At 32.7% G+C, this 26788-nt stretch overlaps 7 protein-coding genes across 7 annotated transcripts; 4 read left to right on the forward strand and 3 right to left on the reverse strand.

Annotated features, from left to right (window-relative positions):
- Window positions 1-158: 158 nt before the first annotated feature.
- Window positions 159-928, forward strand: galla-2 (MIP18 family protein galla-2). Its single transcript, XM_070635121.1, has 3 exons — window positions 159-347; window positions 424-562; window positions 640-928. Exons 1-3 carry the CDS (start codon window positions 233-235, stop codon window positions 854-856), a joined length of 471 nt encoding a protein of 156 aa, XP_070491222.1. The 5' UTR covers window positions 159-232; the 3' UTR covers window positions 857-928.
- On the reverse strand, window positions 841-2318 carry OXA1L (OXA1L mitochondrial inner membrane protein). Its single transcript, XM_070635095.1, has 2 exons — window positions 2161-2318; window positions 841-2089 (listed from the first exon to the last, which is right to left on the reverse strand). Exons 1-2 carry the CDS (start codon window positions 2224-2226, stop codon window positions 929-931), a joined length of 1227 nt encoding a protein of 408 aa, XP_070491196.1. The 5' UTR covers window positions 2227-2318; the 3' UTR covers window positions 841-928.
- On the reverse strand, window positions 2245-3339 carry LOC139086599 (PHD finger protein 7-like). The gene is made up of 2 exons (XM_070635108.1): window positions 3185-3339; window positions 2245-3127 (listed from the first exon to the last, which is right to left on the reverse strand). The coding sequence occupies exons 1-2, from the start codon at window positions 3318-3320 to the stop codon at window positions 2361-2363; spliced, it is 903 nt and encodes a 300-aa protein (XP_070491209.1). The 5' UTR covers window positions 3321-3339; the 3' UTR covers window positions 2245-2360.
- An 85-nt stretch (window positions 3340-3424) lies between these two features.
- Window positions 3425-5734, forward strand: LOC139086437 (kinetochore protein NDC80 homolog). The gene is made up of 2 exons (XM_070634898.1): window positions 3425-3545; window positions 3611-5734. Exons 1-2 carry the CDS (start codon window positions 3484-3486, stop codon window positions 5445-5447), a joined length of 1899 nt encoding a protein of 632 aa, XP_070490999.1. The 5' UTR covers window positions 3425-3483; the 3' UTR covers window positions 5448-5734.
- Window positions 5735-7962: 2228 nt separating this feature from the next.
- LOC139085712 (peptidylprolyl isomerase domain and WD repeat-containing protein 1) lies at window positions 7963-10100 on the reverse strand. The gene is made up of 2 exons (XM_070633845.1): window positions 9891-10100; window positions 7963-9761 (listed from the first exon to the last, which is right to left on the reverse strand). The coding sequence occupies exons 1-2, from the start codon at window positions 10019-10021 to the stop codon at window positions 8054-8056; spliced, it is 1839 nt and encodes a 612-aa protein (XP_070489946.1). The 5' UTR covers window positions 10022-10100; the 3' UTR covers window positions 7963-8053.
- A 273-nt stretch (window positions 10101-10373) lies between these two features.
- Ublcp1 (Ubiquitin-like domain-containing C-terminal domain phosphatase 1) lies at window positions 10374-11561 on the forward strand. The gene is made up of 2 exons (XM_070634568.1): window positions 10374-10568; window positions 10638-11561. The coding sequence occupies exons 1-2, from the start codon at window positions 10398-10400 to the stop codon at window positions 11469-11471; spliced, it is 1005 nt and encodes a 334-aa protein (XP_070490669.1). The 5' UTR covers window positions 10374-10397; the 3' UTR covers window positions 11472-11561.
- A 2226-nt stretch (window positions 11562-13787) lies between these two features.
- On the forward strand, window positions 13788-15036 carry LOC139085854 (innexin inx4-like). The gene is made up of 3 exons (XM_070634031.1): window positions 13788-14011; window positions 14073-14332; window positions 14387-15036. Exons 1-3 carry the CDS (start codon window positions 13863-13865, stop codon window positions 15034-15036), a joined length of 1059 nt encoding a protein of 352 aa, XP_070490132.1. The 5' UTR covers window positions 13788-13862.
- Window positions 15037-26788: the final 11752 nt, after the last annotated feature.

Consider the following 26788-nt stretch of genomic DNA (forward strand, 5'->3'; position numbering starts at 1 on the left):
CAATAAATAGCTAATCAATCAGAACTAAGGTCCTTTGCATTGAGTGTCATTGTCATTACAGCTAACGATTTTTTCATTTTTGAAATAATGTTTATTAATATAATTTTTCAGCGATGTTTGTCAGTTTCAAAAGTAAACAATAATTTCATGACATGCTTGACGCATTCTTGTTCTTGTCATTTGTTTGGATTTACAAGAATTAGTTTTTTAGTGCCGAGAAAAAGTCTATAAAATGGAACTGGAAAATCTAAACCCGAATATATTTAAGAAGTCAGATGAACGTCCAGTGACTGAAAGTGAAAGAAATGAGAATACAGTCGATCCAATTGATTCTAGAGAAGTTTTTGGTAATTTTCTCGCATTTTCTAAATGCATTTTCTTTATGTAAATAAATTCTATTTTTAATTTCACTATTTTCTAAAGACTTAATTAGAAATATTAATGATCCAGAGCATCCATTGACATTAGAAGAATTGCATGTATTAGAAGAAAGTCGAGTAGAAGTTGACAATGAGAAGAATTCGATTCGTATTCTTTTTACGCCTACAATACCACATTGCAGGTAATGACTACAATGTTCCTTATCAAATTGTCTATTTCCTATACATAATAAACTCATCATTATAAATTTATTTATAGTATGGCAACGCTTATTGGATTAAGTATTCGAGTAAAATTGCTCCGATCTCTTCCGCCTCGCTTTAAAATTTCTGTTCAAATAACACCAGGAACTCATTCCTCTGAAAATGCGATAAATAAACAGTTAGCTGATAAGGAAAGGATATCTGCAAGTTTAGAAAATTCAACGCTACTCGAGGTAGTAAATCAATGTATCGCAAGTAGATCTAATCGATGAACAGTCATCAAATATTCTTTATTACTGAAATCTTAATAAAAAATTATAAGTTACTAAGGAACAGCATCTAAATTATCGTTTTTTTGCGTCCATTGCTGAGGCTGGTTTTGGTTTCGTTGGATCATATTTGTAGGTTTTTTGGATGGATCCTTTTGCTGCTTTTTGGAACAAAATTTCATCAAGACGTCTACGCTCTTCCAGTTCTCTTGTAATTTTCATATTTGTCCATGAATCTTTAATTCCTTCTTTGAATCCCTTCTTTTTGACTGGTGCTGTTTTCTGTGGAACAACTTTATCGATCTTAAAGTACTCACGAACGGCTGGTATTCTCAAAAATGATACTTGAATAAGTGAAATGATGTTACTGAATGTCCAGTAAGTGACAATGGCACCTGGAAAGTTAACTGTGAATGGTAAAATCACAAATGGCAATGCTCTCAAAACATATTTCATTGTCTGCATATTTTGATGTTGTAATCTGGCACTGTCTGTTCCTAATTCAATTGTTGCCAACATTGTTATACTGGTGATGATTGGTAATGCATAGAATTGATCAGCAATTGTTAAATCTGTAAACCAGAAGAGTCCACCTTCCTTCATTGATTCTACTGGTGCATTTGCCATTTGACGTAATCCAACAAAGAATGAAATGAAAAGTGGTGCCTGAGCGAGAGGTACAATCATATTTTTAAGTGGATTGACATTCTTCTCCTTCATAAATTCAACCATAGCTTGTGAATATCGTGCAGCTTCAATTGCATTTCCACTTTGACGAGCTTCTGTCATTTTTGCCTGAAGAACTTGAAGTTGTGGCATGTTATTGGCAAGTTTTGCACCATTTCTTTGTGCCATGATGACCAATGGAAAGATTATTGTTCGTACACAAATTGTCCCTATCAAAATTGTCGTCCACCAAGGTAAATCGCAGCTAATATGAAGAAATTCCATACAATTTTGTACCATTCCAACTGGAGTCCATCCTCCTAAGCCTAATGTACTAAATGCAGGTTCTACACCTTCAGCTAATGCCTGTGTTGTTTCTACAGCTTTCTCAGTGAACTCCTGTATTGGAACTTGTGGTGGTTCTGGGATATTCTCAAGTGATACATCGGAACTTGCAAATCTAATTGCATTTGTCTTGATTTCGAATTTTTTATTATCAAAGAGAACAACCGGCGATGTTCGGCTATTAATGTGACTAAAATTCCTTACTAAATTTAATTTATTTACATTCTAAAAATTAAGAAATGTGACCATTGATGAAAATCTCTTTATTGTTTTAAATAGCAATTAATATCACTTACATTTGTGATTACGGATATCCTTGAACAGTTTTGAAGGTTTTTAACTATTCCTGTATATCGGTACATCTTTAAATACAAATAAATTCTTTTAAAATGATTTTTTTTTCTTATTAAAAAATTTTTGTTTATAATCTTTCCGAGATGACCAATTTCGCAATATTTAAAAATTTAAATTTTATGCTGTTTTTGCTGACATTTTCCTACTTCTTAGTATTCTTGGATGTTGTTGGAACCAATTTAATAAAGCTCTGATCGAAGCATTTTGGACAATAATATTCATCGTGAGATTTTACTCCAGCACATTTCAAATGGAGAGGAAAGCATCCACAAACATAGCATGTCCAGACATTCTTAGTAATATATGGAATTGTACAGTCCTTATTTTCACATTTCCACTTTGTTTGTAGCTTGAAATATTCATCATTCTCCCATACTGCCATTTGTTCTGGAACGAAAATTCCGCGACGTCGCATCTGATTTTGCCACTCATCCTTAGTCGTTCCATCCATGTTACAGTTTAAGCAAGAAGCATCATATCCAGCATTAACGGTGTATCTTTGGACGCATTCAGCATGTGTAAAGCATTCAACCTTTATGGTATCTAAAGGTCGTTCAGGAAAATACTTTGGTGCTTCAACACAGCATTTTGATATGATACAGCTTGCTGGATTGTTAGTTTTGATGAGCTGATAGCAAACAAGGCAATAAACAAGTCCGTCATGTTTCAAGCAATTATCTTCTGGATTATGTTGATAACAATATGATTTAAATTCACCAATGAATTGGGTGATACAGTTGCCTTTTCGTCCACAAGGGTAATGCCATTTCCTGGTACATCCTTCTTCAGCACATTTAACGGCAGCAGAATTTTCAGCACAAACAAAACATTTATTTTCTTTGAATTTTGGAATGTTCTTAACTATGTCCTTCACTAAAAATCCATAAATTCCACCTTTGTTACCTATACCTGTAAAGTAAAAACTGATTATTTACTGTACAATAAATAAATTAAATTTAGATTTACCTCTTTGTGGAATGTAATAACTGCTCAAAAGGCAATAATAGTGAACGTCCACACTTTTTGTTCTAATAAATTCACCATAAAGGGCAACATCTTCACATTTTAATTTACAAACATTACATTCAACATCATTATACATGATTTTTTAATTAAATTAATAATTTTTGTTCCGCAAAGTTTTATTTATTTTTTTCCCGCAACTTTTTGTCATCTCAGAATTCATCATCTTGGAAAAATTTAGCCGTTATATCCGAATATAAAAATCGTAAATAAAAGTGAAATTAATTAATATTTAAGTAACCATGTCGCAAATCCCTAGAAGGACAAGCGAATTTCAACCTAGTTCTGCAAAGCGTCCAACGAGGTAACAATTTATCTTAAAATCAATTGAATTTCCATTTAAAATTATGTTTTTATTTTTGTTTACAGAAACAGCAGAATAACATCTTCTGTTTCAAGACCCAGCACATCAGCTGCAGCATTTAATAATCGCATGTCAGCAGCAGCAACATCAAATGTTCGTCCAAGTACTACATTTTCACGAGTTTCTGCAACTCCAATGCGAACACCAGCAAAAACACCAAATCGATCAGGATCCAGAGATCGAATGACTGTTGTTCAAATGACTGCTGAAAAAGAAAAAGCACCAACGGAAGACAGAGATTATATTTATACAAAATCACAACAAGTTCTTGATGAATTGTCCAAACAAGATCGATTTAATGAATTGGTACAAAAAGGACTAAAGTCAATGACCCTCAAAACCTTCATTTCAATACTCGAGTACTTTTTGGAACCGATCTGTGGAAGTGTACCGAAAGATTTTCAAACAAACTACATTGATTTCCTATATAATTTGTTACTTCAACTAGAATATCCATTCAATATCAACAAGTCTTCCTTAAAAACTCCAAATGCTCCACATTGCCTTAATAACATCATCATACTTCTCGGATGGCTTGCTGATTTTTCAAAAGTTGATGAGGAAGCTATAAATTATAAAGTCACTGATCAACTTCAAGACATTGAATCAATGAAAGTGTTTATGGAACAATCAAGTGAGGCATATAAGCAGTTTAATGATGAAAAGGATTATTCAGATATTGAGAGGAAGGTCAGAGAAACATTTTTGGAAATGCGTGGAATTGTCAATTCCGATATTGAGACAGAGAAGGAAAAACTGAGATATGAGATTGAACAACTCCAAAAAGAAAGCAAGCCTCTTAGTCTGTTGAAGGAACTGAATGAAAAGAAAAAGCAATCGACAGAGTTGGATCAAAAGATTGAGGCACACAACAAGAATATCGGTGATTATAACAGAGCCATCACTAATTTAAAATCAAATTTAGCTCTTAAGCAACAGACACAAGATAATGTACAAAAGGAACTAACATCACTAAATCATCAGCTCAAGACACAGCTGATGACACTTGATAAACGACAGCAAATTCTGATCGAGATTACTCACCTAAAGTCAGCATTAATGAGTAAACAAAATGCAGTCATGGACCTAAAAGAAGCAAGCAGTGAGAATGAAATTGCCTTGTCAAACTTGATCTCAAAGAAGTACCAACTTATTGACCGTTTAAATAATCTGATCTATAAACTTTCAAGTGATTTGGACATTGCTGGAACAACAGATGAGTTTGATCCTGAACATTACGTAATAAAATCCTCAAATGATGATGCAAATATGGACAGAATGCTTAATCAAATGTATAAAGGATTGAGTATGCTTAAAAACAAATACTTCCAAATGCAATCAGATATGAAGGAACACATCATGAAAACTGAGGCTGAAAAGCATAATTGTAAGACTCAAAAAGAGATTTTGGATGTAAAGCTTCAACAGATCCAGAAAACATTCGAGCAAGTTGAAAATGAGGAATCAATTGTCGAGCAGGAACTGTCAGCATTAATCCACAACCTACAAACGAACTATCATGAACGGAAGGAGAAAATCAAACAGAATGAAAAGGCAATGATTGAACGTACTAAAGGATTAGAGCAGTTGAGAAACGAAATTAAGGAACTGCAGGAGAAGAGGGAAGATTTTGGTGCAAAAGCTGTTGCTCAATGTGAAAAATTATTAAAGGACAGACAACATGAAGTTGAGGATCGAAGACAGTTCCTGAGTGAAAATTCAGCGGCAATTGATCATTATCATCGAAATAAGGAACGACTTCCTCAAGAACTTGAAAACATGCTAGAAAATGTGAGACAAATAAGGAAGCAGGAGGATAAGGAAAATATGCAGGAATCCTGAGAATTTCTTAATTTAAGTTGGTACATGCTCTCTTAGATTTATGCCTGTATTTTTGTAAATCTGTAACTTTATGCTTTACACTTTTAAGATTTTGTCTTATTTCCTAACAGACAATGAGCATGTTCATAATTATACTCAATCAACATGATTGTGCATGCTTAATGTTGTGAGTATGATTATAAGTATGCTCCTTGGCTGTTTGGGATTCATAATTCAAAGTCAAAGGTCCACTAAAAATTGAATTTTGGACCAAATTTCTGAAATTACTTGAACTAGGATGTCAACTTTAAGACAGACAATCCTATCTTAAGTGAATATTCCATAAATAAATGAACATTGCAATTTTATACTATACAAGCTAGTGTACATGATGTGCTATTTACATTCGAGGTTTTGATTTAGTTAAGTACTATACTAAATGTTGAACTATGGGTACCGATCCATAAATAAGCAAAACTTGGAGCTTAAGGAAAGATTGTTTTGGTCAAATGATAAGACACATCCGAGCAGCTTAACCTGCTGGCTTGGATACCGCTACATTGCCTCATTAACAGCAAGACGAAGTTTCTCTGGCGGCACCGTGACGTGGTAAAATGTGATTCACCGGATTTTCCTCGAATTGACTACATACCTCAAAATAGACCAAAAATCCTCACTCGTCCAAAATGTATATGAATATTAACTTGGATGACAACCAATTCCACATAATTGCGACTATGCAAAAAAACCAATTTTTCATAGACAAAAGAAAATTCATCATTTAAAGGACATAATACACAAAACAATAGGAAATGAATTTTTTTAGTCTGTTAAGGGAGAATGAAAGGCAAACAAGCACACAAAACATCATAAATTTTTAACCCCTATCTTCTACTTCCATTTATGACATTGAGACGATGTGAAAAAGAGTGAGTGACTGTTAAGCTCCTGTTGTTGTTCATGATGTTGCACAGAATACGGTCACTCAATTAGGATTATTAATTTCTTCCGGCCAGAGGACAAACAAAAAAAAAATGTTCCTTTTATGCTGTACTTTAAAGTCCCCCCATACCATGACATATTTTTCCTTTTTCATGCGAAAATTAAGTAATTAAAGACGAAAAGAGAAAATTACTTAAGCTACGAAAGAAGTGAACCTTTTTGAGGGTCGACAACAACATGAAGGAAAGGAACTACAAGGAAGAGATCATAATTTATATTTTACTCAATTCGATGTACATTCTCTTTGTTTTAAGTGGTTTGACGGAAGCAATGTGTTTGTGGAAATTTGTTATGTTATGGATGGAGCCTTTAGGAAACTGTATGTTGTGGCCGTTATTTTTCAAAAATTTAATTTTGAAATACATACTTTTTGAATATTTAATGACCGTTATTTTTCAAATATTTTAAGACCGTTATTTTTTAAACATTTAATGACCGTTATTTTTCAAATTTTTAGAGAGTTTTTTTTCTAAATATTTTATGACCGTTATTTTTCAAATGTTTGATAACCGTTATTTTTGAAACATTTTTCGACCGCTTTTTTTCAAATATTTAATTACCGTTATTTTTCAAATACTTGATAACCGATATTTTTCGAATATTTAATGACCGTTAATTTTCAAATATTAAACGACCGTTATTTTTCAAATGTGTGATGACCGTAATTTTTCAAAGAAATTACAAAAACAAGACAAAGCAGCAACCTAACAACTCAAATTTCCCATAAAACAGCTCCAAAAAAATATTGCCAAGAAAAAGGTGTCCCGCGGCGTCATTAAAAATGGTGTTTTAAAGAACAGAGGAACTGAAGAAGAAATGAATGAGGTTTTTAAAAAGCATCACGATCCCTTTAAATTTATTTCTAAACTGCTATTAAATACAAATGACCTCTCCATCCACTTTCCCTTTCATTCCACCCCACTATCTTTGTTTGAATTGTGCACCGTAGATGATTGTAGAAATAATGAGGAACGAAAAAATTGAAATTAATTAGCTGTTAAATCATTAAAAAAAAGTTTTTTCTGTTTTCCTTTCTACTTTTTGTCGTCCACAGTCAGTGCCTCTAATATTAATACTGAAAGGATCCATTAAACAGCTATGTGAAATTTTTTTTCGCCTATTTTTCATAATCTTCTAACAAAACACAGGCCACAACGTCCAATGTTCTGTGAAAAATGAGATACACAGCAATTAAATTAGCGTACGGACGGTATGGCATGAGAATATTTAAATGAGTCCCTTTGGAACGTTGAGGACATTCTTTATTGTCCATGACTATTGTTTAGAGTTCCACATTGAGAGTTGTAATTAATGGAAACCTTTTTGAACTGAGAATCTCATTTATTTGAAATGCCAGACATTCACTTCTTGACAGACACACGGAATGGAACATTTTCTTAATAATTAAAATTGAAATGAGAAGGAAATGCAGTCATTGAGAGTTATTGCTTCTATACTCTTGTACATCTCTAAAGTCGTCAAATTCAGCGTATTGGAAGCACCTAAGTGCCGTACCCACAATATTAAACTCTAATTTCATATTTAAGTGACCTCGATCTTCAGATCCAACTGTATTCATTCCTTAAAACTTTCACAACAAATTAAATATTTTCAGCCACTTCCATCTAATGTAGTGTAATGGATATAATTTTAATCTCATCATAAGGCTTATCAGTTTTCGGGTTTGTCTTGACATTGCTGATATTTTGCACCACTTCCATTCCTTTATAAACTCTGCCGAAAATTGTATGCTTATTATCCAGCCACGGCGTATTGCAAACAGTTACGAAGAATTGACTTCCATTGGTATTGGGTCCAGCATTTGCCATGCTGACTGTATAAGGTCTATCGTGTTTTAATGTCTGTACAAATTCATCCTTAAATTCATGTCCCCAAATAGATTGTCCACCAGATCCTGAGCCAGTTGGGTCTCCAGTTTGAACCATAAAACCTTTAATGACACGATGAAAGATGTGTCCATTGTAATATCCATTTTTACTGTGGACGCAAAAGTTCTCGACAGTTTTAGGACATTCCTTGCCAAAGAGTTTCATGAAAATGTCACCAAGTGTCGTATGGATGATAGCTTTATCAAATATCTTTTGAACTGTATGATTTTCTGTGACAGCAAGGATGTCTTCCTTTGATGGCTGTTCATTAAATACATCACGATCAACTTCTTGGACATCAGATGGCAAGCGACGAGAATACAGATAAAATCGTTGCTTTTTAAAGGCTGTACAGAAAAGTGTTGGGTCACTAATTGTACTACTTGATGTGTCTATTGATGCTTCTTGCTCAAATGTCACTGCTGCATTAGACCTTCTTATTTTTCCTTGAAACAGTGCGATATTTAATGGTCGTAAGTTGTCGCCTTTGCCTATCACTTTCGTGCATTTATTTGTCTCAATATTGACCATTTTGATGCCAATCATTGTGGAATAAAGGACAAAGTGACCACTTTGATCAAAAATGATGTTACTGTACACAAGCGATTCTGTTTTTTCTATGTCCTTCTCATTGTTCATTCGTCTGCTGAATTCCATGTTCGGTATAGCATGATTTGATTGCTGTGCTTCTGCAAAATTTGCCAGACTTTCATCATACACTCTAATTAATTTGCCAGTGAGGAATTTAAAGACCCGTACTTTTCTGTCAGTTGAAATTGTTGCGAATTTAGTTCCGTCGTTTGTTACTGCCAATCCAGTTACTTCCGTTTTATTTTTTGCAAACTCATACAAACTCGTGTCTAACTTCGACTCATATCTCACGATTTTTTCGGGGAACTTGAAATTGTATCTATGGCCTTGCCAATATTCTAATATTCCAGCCTTATCCACACTTATTACTGTCTCAAAGTAAGCATTAAAGCTGATTACCGTTACTGGTTTTGAGTGCATTTTGTCAATGACATGCAACGGTGTATTGGTTCCTTGGCCATCAAAAATTAATATTCTGGGACTATTAGCATCTCCAACTGCTAAACATGGAATTGTATCGCCAGCTTTATAGATCCAGCAAGTACATGAAGGCGTAAAATCCAGTTTGATCATATTAATCATGTCAAAATTTATAACATCAAAGACCTTAACATTTTTATCTGTTGATGAAGTACATGCTAGCGTACCCATAACATTTGCACTCAAACTTGTTATTGGATGTAAATGAGCGCGAAAGTGCTTAACAAATTCAATTCCATCTCCAATTTTCTTCCAAAATTTGACATGTCCATCATTTGAGCAAGAAATTATAAAATCCGTCTTTGTAACAACCACAAAATTCATGTTATCGCGATGCATGTAAGACTTCTCGTAGCAGTCCGTACACGGCAAACTATTTTGGGATAAAAAAAATCATTTAAATTTTATGTCTTTTTTCTTAACTGGATCTCTGTTTTAGTGATTCAGTAGACAGCAATTGTAGAAAAGAAGCATATCTGCTTAACACAATTGACTTACTTACTTATCAAGATACAATTTCTCGTGCGGTAGGATTTTCTGCTTTTTCCTTTGCGGCTGAGACGAATCTTCTGTGGGAAGTGGTCCAATCCATTCTTCTTGCTCTTCTTCTAAACTGTGTTTTTCTGCTTCCATTGTAACTAACGTATAATCTTAATTAAACAATTTTAGAAAGCTGTTGTGAAATTTTGTTTACTTTTTGTTGTTGTTTTTAAAACTGTCCTCTCGGAAATTATTTTAGACTGAAATTGGTCATCTCAGTATGCTATAATTCTGAAGAAAAATGTTTTAGACAAATTTTGTTAGTCTGTTCATTTGATAAACAACAGATTTTATGAATTCTATAATATGACTGACCATAAGATCGATGATTTTATATCATTTGATGACTATACGGTCACTTAAATAATCTGAAAAATTAATTAAATTTGAAAAATGTCATATTATAGGAAATTTATAAATGCGCTTTAGTCAACAATTGTAGATAGTTTACAGACTTGTTTTTTTCACAATGGAACATTCGGATGAAAGGAGTAGTAAAAGAGCAAAAATGGACATCAATGAAGGCTTAATTACAATAGATTTAAAGTGGAATAATTCACTGTATCAACTGTTAGTTGATCCTGATGATGATGTATTGATTTTAAAGCATAAAATTCAAATGGAAACGGAAGTTTTGCCGGTAAGTGCTAAAAAATGTAAACATTAAGGAAAACTTTGTGCAATTAACACGTCATTAACTGCATTACAGGAAAGACAAAAGATTCTGAATCTCAAGGGAAAGAATAACATGAAAATTGATGATAATTCGAAAATCTCGGATCTTTTAATTAAGCAAGGAAAGCCTCTTCAGATGGTTGGATCACGAGAAGAGGACATAAGGAGTGTAAATGAAAAGCCCGAAGAAACTGATGAAATTGTGAATGATTTTGAGGATGCAGAGCAACAGGATAATGATTCATTTGAGAATAGAGAAGTTTATTTAGCTAAAATTAAGCGACGTGTCGATGAATATAAAGTTGAGGTTTTCAATAAGCCTCGTCCTGGTAAAAAGCTTTTGGTTCTGGATATTGATTATACGTTATTTGATCATCGGTCACCTGCTGAATCTGGAGCTGAATTAATGAGACCATTTTTACATGAGTTTCTTACAAGTGCTTATGAGCATTATGATATTGTGATTTGGTCTGCAACAAGCATGAAATGGATCATTGAAAAAATGAAGCTACTTGGTGTTCATAATAATGAAAATTATAAAATGACATTTTATCTCGATTATAATGCAATGATATCAATTCATCATCCAAGTAAGGGAGTGGTTAATGTTAAGCCTTTAGGTGTAATATGGCAGAAGTTCCCGGAATTCTATTCAAGCAAAAATACTATAATGTTTGATGATATCCGTAGAAATTTTCTTATGAATCCAAAAAGTGGTTTGAGAATTAAAGCATTTTCGCAATGTCATCTGAATCGATCGACTGACACGGAACTGCTCAAATTGGCTAAGTACTTGAAAAAAATTGCCGAAAATTGTGATGATTTTAATAAGCTGAATCACCGAAAGTGGGAAAGCTATAATCCTTGAATATACGAAAATTTTTAAAATTGTATTATTTTCTTTCAATATTGAAATAAAACACAGCCTTTAAGGTTTTAAATGCAGATCTTCAGGAAATTTATGAGTATATAAAGTTTAATTTTTATTTAGTTCCATTAAAGTTTATATGATAGACACTGATTAAATTTGGAATGACAATTGCTGCCATAACTTTATATAGGATCAGGTACAGAAGTTGCTTCCGTCAGCAATCCTGTGCATAAATCTTGAAAATGCACAAGATGCATGTTGCGTCGATAGATACATAAAATGAACCATAATCCATAATCACCGTTTTCACTAAGATACTTGCATTCGCAAGTTGTTGCTGGACGTCCAAGCATACGACGAATTTCTTTTTTCTTAAAAGTCAATTCCCCGATCAAGACAAATAGATTAAGAACAGACCAGGTCAGTATGAAGATGAACCAGATGTATAGGATAGCAAAGATCTTATCGTTGAATACATTTTGCGGGAATGTACATACGACATTTTCGTATATGTAATCAAAAGCCTCGAATTCACGATATTTACATGTTGCTTGCTTTGGAAATAGACGTGAGGAAGCTTGATAAAAGTGTAAAAAATCAAACGACAAGAATGAAACAGCAGCAGATTGATATTCGTTCCAAAATTTATCAATGATGAAATTCATGTACAGCATGTCTAAAATAATAAAGATGATAGCAAGAAATTCGTAGAATATATACTTTTTGGCAAGTGACTGATGATGGCTCTTTGAGTTGTTCTTGATATAATGAATTAACTCCCTACGTTGAATTATCCAGTCGCCATTAAGTTCAGTTGTAGCTGAATAAAATAAAAGTTTCAAATGGTAAGCTACTTAAGGAAATTGCATCAACTTACGAAGCTTCTTAAGGCATTTCGGGATTGTCTTTTTCTTTTGTTTGTACCAATGTATTGCTGGTAAAACTATTAGAAATGCCTGAAATATTAGCATACGCACAATGTACCCATAGAAACTAAATTTAATTCCTATTGTGTAATCATCAAAGTCATCTTTGTTCCAGCAGCTATAACCCATAAAGTCTTGCCATATTTTGCCTGATGATCGAGTGCATGATGTAGATTCACTTAAATAACCTTGATTTAATAATACGAATATAATATAATTAATGAGATAAGACTTACCCAAAAACCTGTTTTCCTCCAATTAATACAATGAAAAGCAACAGCATGTAAAATGTATATAATGTGGCCAGCTTAAAAACAAGCGATGATGTTCCAGAATTTTTCGTCTTCCATAGTGAAGAAAGCTTCTTTATGATAGTATTACACATATTTCAGCTCCATAAACTGTTCGTTGAAAACAAAAAGTCACCTTTATTTGTTTTTAATATTTTAATTGAAAATTTTCAGAAAATAACGGTCATTTAAAATTTAAATAATATTACAGATCCAGGGTTGTTCAAATAGCAATCAGGAAGTAATGTAAGTAATAGTGAAATGATATGTTTTTTCTGCTCTTAATTAAATTAAGCTTCAAATTCTTGGATCATTTTTTCTTTTTTCCCCCAATTTCTTTACAAACATCTGTAAAAAGCATCGCTTTAAATATTCATTTTAAAATTTTCCGTTACAATTTCTAAACTTCCACGCGCAACATGCATACTTTAAGGAGCAAAATTATCTCATCCAATTTCCAGATCATATTATAAGCACACTTCATTTTTATGCTCGAAACAATGAATATCGATTATGAAGCGTTCAAGACGTTTGAGTGGAAATTTTAATGAAGTTCAATTAATTTTCCTTTTTCTAAAAGAGCGAAAGTTTTTCATTGTTAAATAAAATTAAATTGCTTCGCCAATTAGACGAGATGAGAATAGAGTGCATTGGAAAAAAAAGTCATGGAAAGAGAAGATGAAAAAAGGAAAATTTTATGATGTGGAAAAATTATTAAGAATATTTTTGTGGATGAGAGTTTGGTAAAAGGAAATAAACAAGATGAGCGAATAAGCAGCTAGAAAAAAGCATACTGTTTTTGTTAAATGTATGTTTATGAAAAGTAAAGTGAAAGGAGCGTGAGAAGAACAATAAATGCTGTTTAATGAAGTGAAAAAGTTTTGACTTTTTACTTCATCTTTATTCAAGAGGAAAATTTATTTTCTTTTTTAGTGGAAAAAACTGTTGAATTTATTCATTTTCGAGATGCTTTGGAGATAGGCTTCTTAAAATAGCTATAAAATTTGTGACTTTTCATAAAAATCAATTTAAATTTATAACGGAAATTTTAAAATCAAAAATTAAAGCTTGACTTTAAATCAAAAGCGTTGATGGAATCTAAACGCGCTAAAAAGAGGAAAGTGAAAGTAATTTAATTAAAGGATTTAGAGACTTATTTAAAAAATTAAAATATGTGTGATAACATTATAAAGAAGCTTTTATCACTATGGAAGTCAAATAATGCTGAAACATCGTCGTTTGTGTTCAAATTGGTCACAAAATACACAGTGTGCATGCTGTTCTTTTTCATTCTCTTAATTGGAGGGAAACAGCTATTTGGGTAAGTTATAAATCATACCTAACATTAATAAGTTGATCTAATTGTTTACATCACATTCTAGAGAACCAACATCATGCAAATTATCAGACAAAGCCCGGTACGATGTTATGGATTACGAGTGCTGGATTAACGGGGACTATTCAAGTTACATGAATACATACAGTAGCAATCAAAGATATCAACAACAAGAGTTTTTGAAAATAGGATTCTATGGAATTATTGTACCGCTCTTAGTGCTCCAAGCATTATGTTTAATTGCTCCACGAGTTCATTGGCATTATAAACAGGAACAAACTATTCCAAAAACCTTAAAGAAACTTCGTAAGTCAGCCAAACTTATCTTTATGAACTTATAATTAATTTTAAATTGTTTAGATACTAAGGAAATATCTGACGACTGGATAAATCAACGTACGCAATTAATTAATTATATTAAGCACGTCGACAAATCGTACCATCAACTATTTGCAACCAAATATATGTTCTGCGAGCTCATTACAATCATCTTAATCATTATAATCATGTTGCTCATGAGTCTCGTTATTGATGGTTTTTGGTACGAATATCGATCTGCTGCAACATCATTATTTATGCTTGATTTTTCACGATTATATCTGACGTCTTCAAGAATATTTCCAAAACAAGCCGATTGTCATTTTTATACCTATGAAGTTAATATTTATACTAAGCATAGAAATGGTGTCTGTGTCTTCCCACAAAATGTATTTAACGATAAGATCTTTGCTATATTATACATTTGGTATATCTTCATACTGACCTGGTCTATTCTCAACTTCATCGTCTTGATCGCAAAGTTAAGTTTCAAGTGTTTACGCCTTAAAGAAATTCGTCGTATGCTTGGACGTCCAGCAACAACTTGGGAATGCAAATATCTTAGTGAAAATGGTGATTATGGATTATGGTTTACTTTGCGTATCTTTAGACGCAACATGCATCTTGTGCATTTTCAAGATTTATGCACTGAATTGCTGAATGAAGTAGCTTCTATACCTAATACTTTATAAAGTAATGGATTCTTCCTTTTTTGGGTAAATGACAAGAATTGTCATTCCAAATTTAACGTTAAAAATATAAGAAAAAACTTAGAAGGAACTGAATAAAATAAAGCTATAAACAGAATAAGAAGGCACTAGATGTTCTGCATTGATCCGCCTAATACCAACTTTCGGTAAATCAGATCATTACAATTTTCGGCAATTTCAAGTATTTAGCTAGTTTAAGCAGTTGCAATTTCCGCCAAGTACTTAGTCAATTTAAGCAGTTCCGGACATATTAAAACTAGATCTAAAGTTGCATCACTTGTTAATAATAGCTCTAAAACGATGATAATATCCGAAGCATCATCATCCTTACATCCTATGAGAATCCACAAGTAGTCATTTGTAACAATAAGGAAGGAAGCAAGTGTAAGTTAAATTTCCTTGCTAATAAATGTTCTTAACACTTTAATGCTTGATAAGTCATTTAAACCCATTTCAACAAGAACATGAACAATTAAGCGGTCGACAATGAATGAGGAAAGTTTCATCTTCACATCTTGACAATTATAAGACAATTTTTTTAACAACATAACTTAAAATGACAAATTTTAGCCATGGCAAGATGATGAAAATAACGGAAGAATTTAATTTCCTTTTGCATCTCAAGATGAAAACTTTCTCTACCGTCAGTTCCTTTGAAAATTATTTATTATACGATTTAATTGCGCGTGAAATTTTTTTATGGTCCTGATGACGCGGCATCTCTTAAAAAAATGGTGATTATGATGATGAATTGCGGAAAACTAATTAACACTCAAGCACTTCTTGTTTGCTCATGCTGCTTCTTATGCCACCATTACCGCATGCTAGCATATTATATAAATGATGATGAGAGGAAATCTCATTTTTCTTAATTAGCGTGTTAAGAGGAACTGCAGCAGATGAATGTTTTTTTAGTTGGCGCTTATGTCAACCGTGTGTGATGCTTTTTATCAATAATTTAACACACCTGAATAAACTTTTGAGATGGTTGCTGTGATTTTTATGGATTTTAGCGCGTTTTGAGGGAATTTTGGTAGAGAATTTAAATATCATTGAATTTAAGATGATTTGGTTGATCATAATGCTAGTCATTGGATTGTTGCCACTTTTTTCTTAATGTTAAAACCAAAAGGAAGCACAAAATATGTAAATAATTCAAAATACTTCCCAAAAACTTTTCGAAGTGATAAAAATTTCCGCCATTTTGCAATATTTTAGAGAGCAATCTTTATAATCATGTTTCAAATTGAGCAATTGATCACGTGCAAATGCCATCACCAACAAATGTAATTCCACCTCGAAATGCTAATGAACATTTAGCTCGTTGCAGAAAACACTCAAAAATTTTATGTTCATATAAAATATTGAGCCTAAGTACATGCATTTAAAATACTCCATCAATAAATTTACACCGGGATTGCACTTAACAATGACTCCTTTTGCTGTATTTTAAAAAATTAGTAAAACAAGGCACAAAAGTGAAATAAAAATACACAACGCTGTACGGAAATCATAAATTCACTTTTTTTCGCTCTTTTTGCCATTTCAAGTTTTTCAATTGTTAAAAGGAAATATATGTATGAGAATATATGGAATAAGGATTTTAATTTTTATAAAAAGTATCGCAAAGTATAAAACACGACAAGTGCACTTGCCAGGTTTTTTATAGGCATACATTTTCACTGCTGCAATTTTATGAGCCACATTGTAAAAAAAAGTTGAAGGAAACAGGACTTTTTTTGTGCTTGAATAAGAAAGAAAATTTGTTGTAAATATTTTGCCATAAAAAAGATTCATGGATGTCATTAAGAACGAGGGAATGAAGGGAAAGGAACAATAATTTTCATTGTTCGAAGCAAAGTTTCGGTTTGATTGATATTAATGGATTTTCTTTCTATATTCTTAGGTTGGTTTAGCGGATTTTATGCTGAATGTGAGTGGAATTGAAAGTTTACTGACCGGATTGAGGTTATATGTCTTGGAATGTTAATTTAGGTAAAAAATTATCAAAATATATAAGAATTCGTGTTTAACTAGTCATAACGTTCATTTGAGATTTGAATAATATTTACTATACATAGTTGAAAACCCTTTTTTCAATACAAAATTGAGTCTGGATTTGAGCTTCGAAGAATAAACATCATAGATCAATAACACAATCCATATGGATTTGCTTATCTGCTCGCCATATAATTAACGCGGGGAGCAAGAGTTTACAATTAAGATGATCTTTCAATCAAACCTAAATCGACAAATTGAAGGAGGATTCTAATCACTCATTTTTTGATTTTCTGCCTGTTGCTCCACCGAGAAACTATTAGCTTCAAATGCAGCACAAAAATTTTAAAAGGGTTTTAACCCCAAGTGACACAAATGAAAAAGGCTCGAACTTGGAACATTTGAGACTTCTTAAGACCAAATGGAATGCGCATCTGTGGGACTTTCATATGGCTGTGTCGCAGAGTCTTCTTCAATTTTGTTGATCCGGAATAAATCTCTAAGTTGTATCTGGTACTGTCGAGTAGTTCAACAACCCTATATCCAATTATCTTAAAATGCTTTCTAACCTAAACCAATTACTTAGCATCACTATCCAACTCACTCAACATAATAGCAAGAAATGTTAAACTACTCATTTTATTATTGTATGTAACATAAACGCTATAAATTTTATATTCATACTTTAAATCCATTTCCGTCAGTTGAACAGAAAAAAGTACCTCAAAATGCAAAAACGAGAAATCAATCTACAATATTTGTTCGTTCTTCTTGTTCCATCAACATCATCGCATTAGCATATTTTTGCACTTTATTCGATTTTAATAATCTTTAAGGATTTTTTTACATTTCAGATTTTCCAACACAAAAGCGGTTTTTCTGAAGGATTTTTTGCAGTGCATTGATATGTAAAATACATCTCAGACTCTTTTCTCACTTTATTGTTGTGTATATCATTGAATGAGTTGTGGAGATTTGTTGAAGGAATTATATAGAAAGGAATACCTTGATAAGCTTTATTCAATCTGCATATTCACACAGTGTTTTGGTAGCATGGATTTTTTCACATCCATTGATCCTTCATAGCTATGAAACTACCATCAATATACAGCCATACAATATATTAAGCCGATATTGAGATGAGATGTGGTTTTTGTGACAACAACGACTAGATTCTTTGACTTTGACTGACGAGAGATCGATTTCACATAAATATTTATGCTACATTCACTATTGTATATGTGCTGCATATTATATCAGAGAAGGAGAAATGTATTAAAGCATGAAACAGCAAGATTAAGTATGTAAAAGAGTAAAATCGAGGGAAAAGAAAATCTGTTCCAAGGTATTAAACATTTTCTTGCTGATTTGATTCTGTTTTATTGCATTAAAATGCCGAGACATTGATTGAAAAAAAAGCATGGAATGGCATGAAAGAAAATCTCAATATACACCGTTGATTGTGTTTTGAAAGAAGAATAATGTAGTGGAAAATCCTATTAAACATGGGCTTCATAGTAAGTAATGCTGCTTTCCATTTATGCTTGATTTTTCCTTTATATAACAGGAAGTTGTTGGATGGTTGTAAAGCATTACAGTTTTTCTGTGAATTTGTGGGTGCAGGATGAAGTATTTAGAAAGTGGAAACCAGCCGTTATGATGTCGTCAATGCATCTTCGCGTCTCACTGTTAATAAGGTGATGTAGCATTACCCTAGCAAACACAATGCGCTGCTCGGGATAGTCATCATCCTGGTTTTAGTAAGGTTAAAACCAAAACTGCAAGCATATTTTGGAAATGGAATGAAATAACATAGAAAGTCGTCGAATTCGTGAGAGGAGGTTCCACTTGGGAATGATAGCTGGTGATAGAAGCAACCTTTATAGGATGTTATTTATTATAAGCCGTGTCAATAGCAAATCCTAACCTTAATAACCGAATTTAAGTTGTATTCAATAGACTAGTAATCAACGAAACATATTCTAATTGAACTCTATTGAAACAAGTGATACGTCCTTCTCAAATCTCTCGTTCCTTCCATCTCTCCTACAAAAATGCACCTTATGTCCACATAATCAATAACCAATACTATAACTTCCATTCCAAGTTCAAACGAGTATAAAAATCATAAGACTAAGTGAATAAATGAATAAAAGTAATAGTGGGTCATGGCAGGAAATTGATTATGCATTGCAAGCAATAATCATGCTGATGGAAGAAAAGAAAAGAAAAAATTATTTCAATGAAGCGTCCAAAATTTCACCTAATAAACAACATTCCTTCATTCATTTATCGATTCATTTCAGTTCTGTATCCTGTGTTCATTTATGACATTGGATTTTGTTATGTAGCAATGCCATACATGCCTACAAAAAGCATAAATATCTTGATTAACTTGAATTGTGAAAGCAGGAAAAATCAATAATTTCATTTCACTTCCTTTATCACATCTTCTTCATCATCATCATATTCTCTAAGAGTATCGTACAATAAGAGGCAATTCCCCTTCCCCAAACGTACGATGAAATGCATCCGAGACACGTAAAGATAATCTTTAAAGTAATGTTGAATGAGAATTCCTTTTTTTTTCTTGTTCCTTTCTATGTGCTGTACGCAACAAGCTTCTCGGGGTATATAAAATGCAACAGTCTTCTTCATACTTTCCCCACACACATAAATATCCTCTCATTCTACATTTTTTTGTGTTTCGGAATGGCAATGGCATCATTTTTCATGTCAGTTGCACAAAATCATCATCCATCTTTTATGGTTGAAATTAATAAAACATTTTTTCGCATTATTTTACAAGCACTCAACTCACATCATGGGTGTATTGTACAAAATTCTTTTTTTTTTCGTTATTGAGCTGCTGCTGCAACTTGTTTTTGTTATGTTAGCAGATTTATGGTTGAATTTTTTATGAACACACGACGTCAACGGCTCAAATGTGAATGGTGAATATGCGAATGCGGTAAGCAATGAAATGCTTTTTTTTCTGTTGCCTCTCTTGCCTGCTTCCTCATCTATGTAATGCACTCTCTGTCGTGTAGAATGAGGACAATTTTCACTTTTTTTACTGTGTTACTTACATGCTGTATGCAAAATTGTCATATTATCCTATTTTTTACAATACTAAAAAATGTTTTATGTATGTAAATATATTGTTAGCGCTAAATATAGTTTGTAGCATGGGATTTATTAGATGTGTCTGAAATTTAGAGGTTATAAAGCGCATCTATTGAATAAATCTGGGACTTAACTATCAAATGTGAACTAAAGTTTCGTTTGTTTTGAGCAAATTATGAAGATTAAGGACGTCAAAGCTTAATTATGTTCTGTGACGCTTCTTTTAAGGTTATGAGTTTCAACAGCAAATTTTGGCATTCTTACTTATTTGCTGGAAACATGCTCCGACTTGAAGTATAGTTTGCTTCAAAATGCATTCCATCTGACTCTTTTGCTGGCCGAATTCTAAAGCTTGTACAAATTCTTAGTTTTGACATCTAACTGGCATTCCTACATTACCGTCCCTACGCCATGTTGCTCTAAGAGCACCTGGACGCCTTTTCAAAAAATTTGGCATAACCTCCTCTTTCAAAGTTGGCAGACTCAAATTGTATCAAAATGTGGATTTTGTATATTGCAATGTCGTGAGCATTGTACGAACCCTTGTCATATCGACAACATTCTATATAATGATTGAGAGATCGATTCTCTGTTGGGAATCGAACCCACGTCACTCACAAAAGAGTGATACTTAAATCAGGTCTATTTCCTAACCACTTGACCACAGAGACCTTACTCTAACACTGGCATATTCTACTACAAATGGCTCAGTACCACAGATTCCATCCTCCTCAACCACCACATAGATCTAAGATTGTCTGCTGAGATGAATTAATAACCTATTCTGCTCCTCTAATTCCCTATGGATTCCACCAAATAGGATCTATGACTAAAATTTCTCATATTGCTGAATATGACGATTGTTTGACCTTTTACTTCTGAACAAAACGACATCAACACCATGCGACAAAATGAACAGCATGTTCTGCCACTGCTAGATATCACACCAAAAAATTGGATGAATGTCAGCAACATGTGCGACAATATTTATATTGTCATCATGGTTTATTAGCGGCTTAATGCTGTTTGCAAATTATTTTATGTGAGAAATTTATGAAATTTGTGTCCGAGTCTCTAACTGCAATTATTACATTAATTCTTGACATTTCTATGAGCCTGTAAATGGCGCTTTAGATAGAATGTCGTTCAATTATCAGCCATGAATGGCTTTACTCCTGAACAAAGCCTACAATAATTTTCAATAAACTTATTACGATGAAAATTTGTAGTGTGCGTATCTGTAAATATTTTATTACCTCGAACATACCATTATGTACATTATCTACACAACAACACCACAAACTATATCATGAACTTGCAATTTTCTAACGTAATTGATTACGTGCTTGTACTCTCTCTCCTTATTCCCTTACTTTTACGGTAAACTAATTTTTCTTATTACACTTCTATGGACAATTTTGTGACTATTCACGGTGTCAATTTGTGAATTGTACACAATCATTCCATCATATATGAAATAAAATAAATAAATAACACTGCTGTTGGTGATATTTAAGGAACTGTATGCAGTATGACAGTGGTGAGCAACCTTTTATTATTCAATGGTTACTCAGTTGATAAGCCTTTACCGAAACCACACACAGCATACGTACTTACTTACTTCCTTGACTGGGGAAGCACGAGAGCCCATTGTCACGCGTAGGAAATGTCTAAAGACAGCTCTAACCTTCAAAACCTTCTGCCAGTTCGGGATATTAAGGATTCTTCAATTCATTCAATCCAGGAATTCTTCGGTTTGCATACAGTTCCTGCAATTTCCAAAAAATTATGGCAGCAGACAGGTTGCCCACCCCTGCATGATAGTATATGAATCCTCCACGTCTCATCCTTTCCCTCCTGTGCAACCGTTGGGAAAACTTACTATTGTTGTCGTCATTTCCTTTACTTTCTTATTCTTCTTTCCATAGTTGAAGTAAGAATGTTGTTTAACCGTCGAAAAGTATAATGGAAAAACTTTTCAGTTTGTTCATCGTTTGCTTTCTTCCTTGTATTACCTCTACCTTGTACTAAAAATTCTGTGTGAATGGGAAAATTAGTTGGAGATTCTATTTATGATTTTTGATGACATGAGACGCATTGGTAAGGAATTGTTGATTTTTTTGAAGCACATGGTGGGCGAAATGGTGAAGAATTAGCTCAATGCTGGCTTGTCTCTAGCATAGGGTCGGATTTTATCGAATTTGGTATCTGATCTAGGACCAGATTCATGTTGACTTGAACTGAATTTTCATATTTTCCACGTCTTGTGCTTTCCGGGTATTCATATCACACAGAATTAAGGTGACGATAACTTACTTACTTAATTCCTTTGCTGGGTGCATGTAGGCCCATTGCCGACTGTATCCTTCGAAAAATTCTACCAATTCGGGATGTTAAGGACTTTAGTTTTAGACTTTAAGGAAAAGAAGGAGAAGGAGAAGCAAATCTGGCGAGAATTTTGGGATTAAGTATTTAGACAGAATTCTTCATTTTATTAAGACTAATTGAAATTAAAGTCCTGAACTCACCTAGAAATTTCTTTATACTCTTCGGTAAGGGACTGGGGAGAGAGGTATCGAAACGTTGGAAGAGAAGCTTAATCCGTCCTTGAAGTACAAAAATGCATGGACATCAACACCATTTTTCACGATAAAACATGCTCACAAAAGAAGTTGAAGGTTAAAGGTTCTGCAAACGAGTAGTTAGTTAGTTACAGTAAAAAAAGTCATTTTTTATTATGATGATTATTTTCATGTTATTAATTTAACTATAAACGCTTTAATGCGAATGAAACTTTATAGTTTTTTAAATGTTTAATTTACGTGCATTGTAATTATGATATTTTTTAAATATAAAAAAACTTTTCCTGTTAGCTGCTCATCATATTGTTTATACCTTTCCTTATGTACGATGATTTCATGCTTTATGATCATTTTGGCAATTATGAGATATAGAAAATGTAAAGTTGAATGATAATTTGTAGAATATAAAAAGCTATTCCAAAAATACATGTACTAAATTATATTTATAGCAGCAAGTCCTTGGCTTTTGTGTTTGTACTTTAATAAATAACATTCCCTTGTGACATGACATGAAGTAACGATAATGGCAATTATGAACAAAACTCATTAAAATAAAGTTTATGATTGCATCAGCTCATTGTAAATTTGCATAAAAAATTATGACGTTTTTTATAATATTATAATAATTTTTTATAACAAAAAAAGAGTCAAGTTAGAAAGTCACTTTTGAAATGTGAATGAAGCGCATTTATACAAAATAGACTCATCACCTGTGATCACAAAAGGTAATTTTCAATTCTGAAATCGGCGAATTTGTATTAGACAAACCCGAGCGGCACAATGTGGCAAACTACACATTTTGCAGTAAAATGAGTCGAAATCGACTTCACTGTGCAACTTCACGTCTTACCGTAAATACGATAATGTAGGGTTGCTCTAGTAAACACGTTATGCTGTTCGGGAAGAATAATTCTAAGAAGCTATCAATTTAAAAAATTAGATGTAAAGAAAACCCAAGAAACTCATATTAGTTGATAAAATCCAAACAGAATCGACAAATAATCCTAGCTCAGGATATCTGGCTTCCAAATGGCTGTCAAATGGATGCAATTGCCGCAAAGGAAGAAAATTGAGTGAATAGCTCGAATAGCCTGAATAGCACAAATCAGTAAATTGATCGAAATTCCAGCATCAGGCTGACGTAAATAAGAGTGCTGAGTTCAATTTAAATTAGGCACCATGCCTGGGTCACGTCGATTTTGGGCCGGAAAATATGCCGATCGAGCGACTTGTTCTATTTAGGTAGAATCAGGCCTGAACAGATAAGGAGCATACTCATGAGTATGCATATTTATTTTCATTATCTATTTTACAATGACTTCCTAAAGCAAATCCGACTCATAAGATTTTCATCAAAAATTACTTTAAAGAAGTACAGCACAACACGAGCATTGCGCTCTCCATAAATATTTACTTTAACTTTAATCTACTCTAATCGCTCACATTGATCTCTCTCTCAAACCATACCTTAATATATATGTGTGTCGAAAATATAAAAAAGTCTACAAAAGGAAGCAAATATTAAGCCGGCATGACATTGGAGAAAGAAGAAACAAAAAAAAATTTCAGAGAGTCTCATGTTCTTCCTTCGTTCATTATTTATTCTCTCGTTTCAGATATATCCCATTTAGTCAATTCATTGAGAATGAGAGAAGGAAAAATGCCGCATGCTTGATTTTGACACACTTTTTTTCCTTCCTCGCTTTTTTTTTCATTCTTTTCAACCCAAAATGTATAGCATGAGAAAATGATTTTCATTCCTTAAACGCGAAAGTGAGAAACATTTTCATCCAATCGCAAGGCAGGCAAATATTTGAGACGAAAAAAAAAGACTTCTTCTTCTTATTTTCTCAACGTTACATCATCAATATGATTTTTCGAGAAAATTTGATGCCGCATAAGAAGGGTTTTGCTTATTTTCATCGATATTTGAGTTATGATACCGAAATAATTAGCTTTTATGGATCGAATACTAATGCATTATATTTTATATGAGAAGCGCACGTCCTTGTTAAAAAGAATTCACATATTGCCAATAAAATCCAATAAATTTCTTAAGTTTCCAATTATATTTGTCATTCAATTCCATTTGCCTTATATAAGCCTCCCCTTGTCTTGCTTATTTAATATTGGGGACGTTGAGTTGAAATGAAATCGAAAATTATGTAAGTAATGATGGTAGTATAATGTTTCTATTAATTTATATTGTAATAACAGGACGTGCCCGAAATAATTATCACTTTGAAACTTCTTTTGTTAATGTTTTGCTTTTGGTTTTATGATCATAATTTATTGAACTTATATTAGTAGTTTTGAGATTTATAAAATAATATGATGATTTTATTTTGGAAATTTCAAGTAGGTATTTACAAAAACCGTTAAATTTTTAAAAATTTCTCCAAAATATCCGGTAAATTTTAAATTTTCTCCAAATTTTAGGTTCAAAATTTGAACTTTATAAAAATGTAAACAAAAACTAAAAGAACATTGTTGTAAATATTTAAATTAAATACAAAGGTGATTTTAAAAGCGAATAAGCAGTGACATACGTCAAAAGAAGTAGACATCATTATACGCCGACTACATTTACATCGTTCAAGACCAAGTGAGTACAATTTTAAATAAAATTAAAAAAAAATCAAATTCAAACAATCAGATTGCACAAAATTACGCTATATTTAGTTGATGAAATCTAATGTCCAGTCTAGTTACAATTTAGTTTTGTCCACTCCTACAATAGAAGGAAAACGCGGTAAAATTTAATAAAATCAATTTTAAAATCAAGTTCACTTCCACATTAAATACTCAAACATTAAATTCAATCCACGAGAGAAAACATCCAAAGATTAAAAAACTTTTTTGGCAAATTTAAGAAGCAAAAAATATAGTCTGCTTCTGTTTTCCTTTCATAAATTGCAGTTTTACAAACAGATCAGAAGTATTAACAAGAGTTTGCAAGTAAATTTATTTAAAATAATAATAAAGGATATTACTCGCATTACAAACAAGAATGTAAACACAAGAAAAACCGATTTGCAGTTGTTGGTGGATGCGAGGAGTGAGAGCGTAAAGAAAAACAGAGAGGAAAAAGTTTGTTTTTTCCTTTATTATCCCAGGAGATATGAAGGAAGGAAACTGAAATCATACTGTATATGATGTAAGTTAGCGAGTCATGCAGACATGAGAAGAATGAGGGGAAAAAAGTTTTGAAATCTTTTTCTCTTCCTTTAAAATCACATTCGCGATACAGGATAAAACATTCATGAGTGAATCTTAACGAAACATTAGACTTGAATTAAGTAAATGTTGAGTTGAAGAGTGCTGCTTACATCGCTTATTTATTTATCATTCGTCTTACAAGTTTGAATGGGAAAAAGAGATAGAATTAAATAAAATTGTGAATTGTTGCCTGCCATTCCACACATATTATATATGTGTCTGTTGAAATTTAGTATGATATCAGCATCTCACATTCTTTTCCATTTACAAATTTTAAATTTTAAATGAATGCAATGAAGAAAATGAAAACTTCTTCTTATGCTACATGCTTACACATTACAGAGATTTATCTGTTTTCGGATGTCAAGAAATACTATTTTATTGCATTATTTTGTTGAATATGTTTTGTTGTTATTGTTGTCAACAATAAAGATATCGTCTGACACACAGAAATAATGTAATATTAATCTACACTTACAGCTAAGTGAGTATGATATTGAGATACAATCGCATATTTTGCCGGGCGGCATAATATTATTTATTGAGTGATTATGGTTATGATGCATTTCAGGTTGAAATATGTATCACTCTTATTGGACAGTTATCACTTCAAACCAGACAGCAGTGAAGTGTATATATGGATTAATTGTCAAGACGTTTGGATCATTTTGTTGTGGTGTGTTGAAGATAGTTGGTTCGAATCTTTCCATGCCAATATTTCTGTTTATCAGAAGTTTAGGTCTGTAACAGACACAGCACATGCTTTCATGGTAAATTAGTACAATTACGGTACCTAAAAGCATTATCTT

The sequence above is a fragment of the Chironomus tepperi genome, unplaced genomic scaffold (assembly GCF_022539635.2).
Source record: "Chironomus tepperi strain 1889 unplaced genomic scaffold, CSIRO-AGI_Ctep_v1 contig_9, whole genome shotgun sequence".
Classification (NCBI taxonomy): Eukaryota; Metazoa; Arthropoda; class Insecta; order Diptera; family Chironomidae; genus Chironomus; species Chironomus tepperi.